Source organism: Palaemon carinicauda, unplaced genomic scaffold (assembly GCF_036898095.1).
Source record: "Palaemon carinicauda isolate YSFRI2023 unplaced genomic scaffold, ASM3689809v2 scaffold203, whole genome shotgun sequence".
NCBI classification, from domain to species: Eukaryota; Metazoa; Arthropoda; class Malacostraca; order Decapoda; family Palaemonidae; genus Palaemon; species Palaemon carinicauda.
Genome location: NW_027169624.1, coordinates 1 through 9,175, shown reverse-complemented (window position 1 = coordinate 9,175; position 9,175 = coordinate 1). Strand labels below are relative to the sequence as shown.

At 34.6% G+C, this 9,175-nt stretch overlaps 1 protein-coding gene across 1 annotated transcript; it reads right to left on the bottom strand.

Moving 5' to 3' along the window:
* Nucleotides 1-6,215: 6,215 nt before the first annotated feature.
* Nucleotides 6,216-7,076, bottom strand: LOC137635957 (probable G-protein coupled receptor AH9.1). The gene has a single exon (XM_068368419.1). The coding sequence runs from the start codon at nt 7,074-7,076 to the stop codon at nt 6,216-6,218; it is 861 nt and encodes a 286-aa protein (XP_068224520.1).
* Nucleotides 7,077-9,175: the final 2,099 nt, after the last annotated feature.

Sequence of the window (9,175 nt, the reverse complement as noted above, 5' to 3'; positions counted from 1 at the left end):
TTTTTCATTCTGGTTTAGTATGTGGCCTACCCTTTTCATTCTGGTTTAGTATGTGGCCTTGCCTGTTTCATTCTGGTTTAGTATGTGGCCTACCTTCTTCATTCTGGTTTAGTACGTGGCCTACCTTTTTCATTCTGGTTTAGTATGTGGCCTGCCTTTTTCATTCTGGTTTAGTACGTGGCCTGCCTTTTTCATTCTGGTTTAGTATGTGGCCTGCCTTTTTCATTCTGGATTAGTATATGGTCTGCTTGTTTAATTCTGGTTTAGTATGTGGCCTGCCTTTTTCATTCTGGTTTAGTATGTGGCCTGCCTTTTTCATTCTGGTTTAGTATATGGCCTGCCTTTTTCATTCTGGTTTAGTATGTGGCCTGCCTTTTTCATTCTGGTTTATTATGTGGCCTACCACCTTTTTCATTCTGGTTAGTATATGGCCTACCTTTTTCATTCTGGTTTAGTATGTGGCCTACCCTTTTCATTCTGGTTTAGTATGTGGCCTACCCTTTTCATTCTGGTTTAGTATGTGGCCTACCTTTTTCATTCTGGTTTAGTATGTGGCCTACCTTTTTCATTCTGGTTTAGTATGTGGCCTACCTTTTTCATTCTGGTTTAGTATGTGCCCTGCCTTTATCATTCTGGTTTAGTATTTGGCTTACCTTTTTCATTCTGCTTTAGTACGGTGCCTACCTTTTTCATTCTGGTTTAGTATGTGGCCTACCCTTTTCATTCTGGTTTAGTATGTGGCCTACCCTTTTCATTCTGGTTTAGTATGTGGCCTACCTTTTTCATTCTGGTTTAGTATGTGGCCTACCTTATTCATTCTGGTTTAGTATGTGGCCTACCTTTTTCATTCTGGTTTAGTATGTGCCCTGCCTTTATCATTCTGGTTTAGTATTTGGCCTACCTTTTTCATTTTGCTTTTGTACGTGGCCTACCTTTTTCATTCTGGTTTAGTATGTGGCCTGCCTGTTTCATTCTGGTTTAGTATGTGGCCTACCTTTTTCATTCTGGTTTAGTATGTGCCCTGCCTTTATCATTCTGGTTTAGTATGTGCCCTGCCTTTATCATTCTGGTTTAGTATTTGGCTTACCTTTTTCATTCTGCTTTAGTACGTGGCCTACCTTTTTCATTCTGGTTTAGTATGTGGCCTACCCTTTTCATTCTGGTTTAGTATGTGGCCTACCTTTTTCATTCTGGTTTAGTATGTGGCCTACCTTTTTCATTCTGGTTTAGTATGTGCCCTGCCTTTATCATTCTGGTTTAGTATGTGGCCTACCTTTTTCATTCTGCTTTAGTACGTGGCCTACCTGTTTCATTCTGGTTTAGTATGTGGCCTGCCTGTTTCATTCTGGTTTAGTATGTGGCCTAGCTTTTTCATTCTGGTTTAGTATGTGGCCTACCCTTTTCATTCTGGTTTAGTTCGTGGCCTGCCTTTTTCCATTCTGGTTTAGTACGTGGCCTACCTTTTTCATTGTGGTTTAGTATGTGGCCTAGGTTTTTTCATTCTGGTTTAGTATGTGGCCTACCTGTTTCATTTTGGTTTAGTACATGGCCTATCTTTTTCATTCTGGTTTAGTATGTGGCCTGCTTGTTTCATTCTGGTTTAGTATGTGGCCTACCTTTTCCATTCTGGTTTAGTATGTGGCCTACCTTTTCCATTCTGGTTTAGTATGTGGCTTACCTTTTCCATTCTGGTTTAGTACGTGGCCTACCTTTTTCATTCTGGTTTAGTATGTGGCCTACCTTTTTCATTCTGGTTTAGTATGTGGCCTACCTTTTCCATTCTGGTTTAGTACGTGGCCTACCTTTTTCATTCTGGTTTAGTATGTGGCCTACCTTTTTCATTCTGGTTTAGTATGTGGCCTACCTGGCTTGTAAGGTAAGGTTAGGTTAGGTTAGGCCACATACTATAACAGATAGAATTTCGTAGGCCATATTCAAAAGGTAGGTTACATACTAAAACAAATAGAATTTTGTAGGCCATATTCGAAAGGTAGGGCACATACTAAAACAGAATTTCGTAGGCCGTATTCGAAAGGTAGGCCACATACTAAAACAGATAGCATTTCGTTGGCCAGATTCGAAAGGTAGGTTACATACTAAAACAAATAGAATTTTGTAGGCCATATTCGAAAGGTAGGCCACATACTAAAACAGAATTTCGTAGGCCGTATTCGAAAGGTAGGCCACATACTAAAACAGATAGCATTTCGTTGGCCATATTCGAAAGGTAGGCCACATACCAAAACTGATAGAATTTCGTAGGCCATATTCGAAAGGTATGCCACATACTAAAACAGAATTTCGTAGGCCATATTCGAAAGGTAGGCCACATAATAAAACAGAATTTTGTAGGCCATGTTTGAAAGGTAGGCCACATACTAAAACAGATAGAATTTCGTAGGCCGTATTCGAAAGGTAGGCCACATACTAAAACCGATAGAATTTCGTAGGCCGTATTCGAAAGGTAGGATACACAAACTAAAACAGAATTTCGTTGGCCATATTCGAAAGGTAGGCCACATACTAAAACAGAATTTCGTAGGCCATATTCAAAAGGTAGGCCACATACTAAAACAGAATTTCGTAGGCCATATTCGAAAGGTAGGCCACATACTAAAACATAATTTCGTAGGCCATATTTGGAAGTAGGCCACATACTAAACCGGCACCAGGATTTTTGTCTGTTCTGAGGGCATGAGGAACGCTGAAGAAGATTGCAATTCCTCCAACGTAACAAATTTCCCATTTGTTGAAATCTAGAGTTTTGCGAAGACATCTTTTCCTCTCGGGTATGTAAACACTCTTGTCCTTGGGGTAAACAGACCCTTAACCTCTGTAGGTGTGGTGTTTGGTTTTTTATGGTTTGTTTATTTTTCCTTTGGAGTTTTGTGTAAGGTAAGAGAAATGTTGGATGTAAATTGGTGACAGTTATTATTTTTTTATCTTTTAATATAAAATCAATATCATCATCTACGCTTGTTGACGCAAAGGTCCTCGATTAGATTTTCTTTGGAGTTTTGCGTAAGGGAAGAGGAATGCTGGATATAAATTGGTGTCAGTTATTATTTTATTTTATTATAAAAATCCTCATCATCTCCTACGCCTATTGACGCAAAGGGCCTTGGTTAGATTTCCTTTGGAGTTTTGCTTAAGGTAAGAGGAATGCTGGATGTAAATTGGTGACAGTTATTATTTTTTTATCTTTTATTATAAAAATCATTATCTCCTCTTACGTCTGTTGACGCAAAAGGGCCTCGGTTAGATTTCGCCTGCCGTCTATTTTAATTCAATAGATTTAGTAGATTTGAGATCAAAGCCCTCAGAAGGATATTGGGAGTTAAACGACAGGACAGGATTAGAAATGAAACTGTAAGAGAGATTCCTAGAGTGCCATATGTGGGTAAGATCATGATGAAGGGTAGATGGAGATGGTTTGGGCATGCTCTTCGCACTCCCTAAGATAGGTTAGTTCACTAAACATTCATCTGGGCTCCACAGGGCAATAGAAAAGTTGGAAGACCCAGACCTACATGGCTGAGGACTATGAGGCGCTAAGTAGGTGATGATGAATGAAGTATTGAATTATAGAAATACAATTAAATGTATGTTTTAAATGAGGCTAATTATACGGGTATTTCTTTAAATGAATTGCGATAAGATAGTGAATTGGATAGTGACCGTTGCCTTGCTTTTCATAGAAGCCAACCATTCTGGTAGGAACTATTATTTACTACATGATTTGTATAGGAATATTTACGAAACGAATACAGTTAAATACATATTTATTAATACTGTATAATACAGCATTAGTTTAGAAGGGAAAATTTTTACATAATTGCCTTACGGTATATATATATATATATATATATATATATATATATATATATATATATATGTATGTATATATATATGTATATATATATGGATACCGATATATATATATATATATATATATGTATGTATATATATATATATATGTATACCGATATATATATATATATATATATATATATATATATATATATATATATATATATATATCGGTATACATATATATATATATATATATATATATATATATACGGTATACATATATATATATATATATATATATATATATATATATATATATATATATATGTATACCGATATATATATATATATATATATATATATATATATATATATATATCGGTATACATATATATATATATATATATACGGTATACATATATATATATATATATATATATATACGGTATACATATATATATATATATATATATATATATTTATATATATATGTATATATATATACTATATATATATATATATGTATATATATGTATACTGTATATATATATGTATATATACATATATATATATATGTATATATATGTATCTATATATATATATATATATATATATATATATATATTTAGAATTGTTTGATATATGAAAAACATATCACCATAAATATAATGAACAACTTATATACACATGAAACAGACTTTCTGATAGAAGTTATCATTATTAATTCATAGATAATTATGATGGATTGATCACCAATGACTATGAACATAATTTATTTTTAATTATTCTCAGAGAAACAAAATTATAAGCTAATTATATTTCATGAAAGTGGATTTCAATTTCATGTCATTTGATTTACTGAAATGTTCAATAAGTCTGAAAGTATTCAGATAGTGTCTCAGTTTTAAGATTGTTCAGTTCACTGTTCTGCTAGAAATAGCTGTAGATTTCCAAGTGTTTCCTTAATTTTTATTCATATCCAAGTATTACCTTAATTTTCATCTATTTCCAAGTATTACCCTAATTTTCATCCATTTCCAAGTATTACCTTAATATATTTCCAAGTATTACCTTAATATATTTCCAAGTATTACCTTAATATATTTCCTAGTATTACCTAAATTTTCATCTATTTCCAAGTATTACCTTAATTTTTATTTATTTCCCAGTATTACCTTAATTTTCATCTTATTACCTTAATTTTTATTTATTTCCAAGTGTTACTTTAATTTTCATCTATTTCAAAATATTACCTTAATTTTCATCTATTTCCAAGTATTACCTTAATTTTCATCTATTTCCATGTATTACCTTAATTTTTATCTATATCCAAGTATTACCTTAATTTTCATTTATTTCCAAGTATTACTTTAATTTTTCATGTATTTACGCATAACTGAAAATAACTAGCCCTCAAGCTATGAACAAGAGTGTGGAAATAAGGAGCATGTTTACACATCCAAAGTCAATCAAGTTCTCAGTTTAGGTCACACTTTTTTTTTTTTTTTTTTACAGATTGCCTGGCCCTTCTTTTAAGAATTGCCTGGACTTTCTTTTTTTTAAAGGATTGCCTAGCCCTTGTTTCAAAATTGCCAGGCCCTTCGTTTGAAAATTGTCCGGTCCTTTTTAAAAATTGCCTGGCTATTTTAAAAAGACTGCCTGGCTTTTCTTTCAAAATTGCCAGGACCTTCTTTTGAAAATTGCCTGGTCTTTTTTTAAAAGATAGCCTAGTCCTTTTTTAAAAGATTGCCTAGCCCTTCTATTTAAAAATTGCCTGGACTTACTTTTTTTAAAAGATTGCCTGGCCCTTCTTTCAAAATTGCCAGGCCCTTCTTTTGAAAATTGCCTGGCCCTTTTGTAAATGATTATCTGGCCCTTCTTTTAAAGATTGCAAAGCCTTTATTTAAAAGATTGCCTGGCCCTTTATTAAAAGATTGCCTGGCCTTTTTTTAAAGATTGCCTAGCCCTTTTTTAAAAGATTGCCTAGCCTTTTTTTAAAATATTGCTTAGCCATTTTTTAAAAGACTGCCTGGCCCTTTTAAAGATTGCCTGGCCCTTTTAAAGATTGCCTGGCCCTTTTAAAGATTGCCTGGCCCTTTTTTAAAAAAGATTGCTTGCCCCTTTTTTTAAAAGATTGCCTGACTTTTTAAAGACTGTCTGGCCTTTTTAAAGACTGACTGGCCTTTTAAAGATTGCCAAGCCTTTATTTCAAAGATTGCGTGGCCCTTTATTAAAAGATTGCCTGCCCCTTTTTAAAGATTGCCCGACTCTTTAAAGACTGACTGGCCTTTTTAAAGATTTCCTGCCCCTTTTTAAAGATTGCCTGACTTTTTAAAGACTCTGGCTTTTTTAAAGATTTCCTGGCCCTTTTAATAATTGCCTGGCCCTTAGAGTCCGCTCTGTCACTCTCCATCTTGAACAGAGTCACTGATATCCACCGTTTTGCAACGTCCACAGCAGCCAGTTACGAGATTGAAAAGATCTTTGCGGTATTCTTGGTTCATCAGGAAATAGAGGAAAAACTCCCACGTGTAGCTAACCACCTCGATCGTGTTGAAAAGGTTCCTCACACCCTCTAGGTTTGGATGGACGTAACAAATATCCCCCCACCAGGAGTACAGGACCTTGAGGGATGCACAGGGGACGTTCGTCAGGAGGAAACTGACCGTGAGTGCCAGCAAGAGGTATATGGTTCGCCTCTCCCTGTGGCTTTGCGTGACGGACCTAGATTGGGACAGGGCCTTGTTCCTGCTCCGTCGAACTGCAACTGCCAGTATCCTGGCGTTCAGGATCACGATGGCTATGCTGGGGATGAAGTGATGTATCCCTTCCAGGATCATGGACCACACCTTCCAGGCTGTCTGGGTCGAGAGAGCTTCCTCTTCGATGATCCAGCGGTCGTTCATCTGGATGTAAATGTACACCTTGTAGAGGAAAATCGGGACGTACAGAAGAGATGCGACAACGTACGAGAAGATAACAGCATATTTCATCCTCCTCTGACCAACGGCCGGTGAATAACTATGTGGGAAGCATATAGCATGATGTCTATCAGCCGAGAGGCCCAAGATGATGAAAGAATTGCAACAGGTGAAGAGGTTATATATAGGTTCAGCTGAGGCGGTCGCGTGGTAGACTTCAATAGGAGCTTGCCTCTTCTGATGCTGCACGGCCGACCCGAAGATGGAACAGACGGATAGACAGAACTGGGTGACGGCCAGTGACAGGAGGTAGCTGGTCGTTGGAGAAGGCTGCCTTTTCATCCTGATTTGCAGCCGTAGCAGGATGGTTACGTTGATGAGGCTGGCCAGGAAACCAATGATGACCAGAGAGAAGTAGGCTCGCTGCATCCCGTCAGCTGATTTGCAAGCCTCTTCCAAGACGTCCTCTGTTCTCTGTGGTGTTGGTAATGTACAGACAGTGGCAGCGCATAAGCATCTTGATTACCTGGGGAATAATAAAATTTATTAGAATTCTTGGATGATAGTTATATAAGCTTTTATAGTTTATAAAAGAAATATTTATTTTAATGTTACTGTTCTTAAAAATATTTAATTTTCCCTATTTCCTTTCCTCACTGGGCTATTTTCCTTGTTGGGGCCCCTGGGCTTATAGCATCCTGCTTTTCCAACTAGGGTTGTAGCTTAGCAAGTAACAATAACAATAATAACAAAGAGAAATTAGTAAAGTTTCGAATTATTCTTATAAGGAATAATGCCACTATGCCTTTTAAACTTGTAATTGCATTATATATTTAAGTAATGCCATCTTGAAGTTCAGTTAGATTCTCTCTCTCTCTCTCTCTCTCTCTCTCTCTCTCTCTCTCTTCTCTCTCTCTCTCTCTCTCTCTCTCTCTCTATGTCCTGCCCATGCTACATTTCTTTTTCTTACATATTAGATATTCTCTAGTTTGCTCTCTCTCTCTCTCTCTCTCTCTACTCTCTCTCTCTCTCTCTCTCTCATCTCTCATCTCTCTCTCTCTCTCTCTGTCCTGCCCATACTCATATCTTTTTCTCTGTTGGGGCCCCTGGGCTTATAGCATCCTGCATTTCCAACTAGGGTTGTAGCTTAGCAATTAATAATAATAAAAAATAATATTAGATATCCTCTCGTTTGCTCTCGTATCCATGTTGCTCTCTCTCTCCTCTCTCTCTCCTCTCTCTCTCTTCTCTCAACTCTCTCTCTCTCTCTCTCTCTCTCTCTCTCTCTCTCTCTCTCCACACCAGTGCATTATAAGATTAAGCCTTTTAATTGTTCCTATATATGTTAGAAACAGGTAATTTTCCTCCAGAAATTGATAATAATCATCACATCTTTGGTAAAAAATTATTATCTCTGGGACCCTGTTTATTACGTCATTCATTTGAAATTATTCCTATTTTTATTAAATCAGTAAAAATGAAAAGAAAACCAGCATATTGGGGACGTATAGCACCATGTTTACGAGTGGTAGGTCACACTTAACCAGACTTCGTCATGCAACTGAAGTTTAAAGTTTGGAGATAAACAATTTCTTAGCGTCTGTTATTGTTATGACGTGCGAGGGTTGCCAGATGGCTCTTGCCATTTTAATTCAAGATTTTTGTAGCACATGGGTTATCGAGTCTGTTTTTTTTTTTTTTTGTTTCTTTTTTTTTATGTTTGTGCCCGTTGGCTTTCTAATGTCTATTTGCTTCCGAGAAAAGATAGGAGAATAGTATCCTCATATGTCTATACGTTGAACTATATATATATATATATATATATATATATATATATATATATATATATATATATAAATATATATATATATATATATATATATATATACACACACATGTATATATAAATTATATATATACACAAATGTATTTATTTGTTTATTTACATGCATATAGACTATATATATATATGTGTGTGTGTGTGTTTGTATGTATATATATATATATATATATATATATATATATATATATATATATATATATATATATATATATATATATATACACGAGCGTGTGTATATACACAAATGCATATATACTGTTTATATATATGTATATATATAAAATATATATATATATATATATATATATATATATATATATATATATATATTATATATATTATAAATACATATATACATAAATTACATATATATGATGTTTATATATCATATATGTATATATAATTTTACTAATTTAGCAATCCAGAAACCTGATTTATCTTGGTCTTATTTTTGCATATGGAATAAAAAAAATAAAACAGTTACTAAATGCACTACTATGCAAAAATGTAGAATAAATAAATATCAAATTTCTTTTCCATATATAGTACAATTAAGAAATCTTTTTCGATTTAACAGATTTACTCTATTTCGCCTATT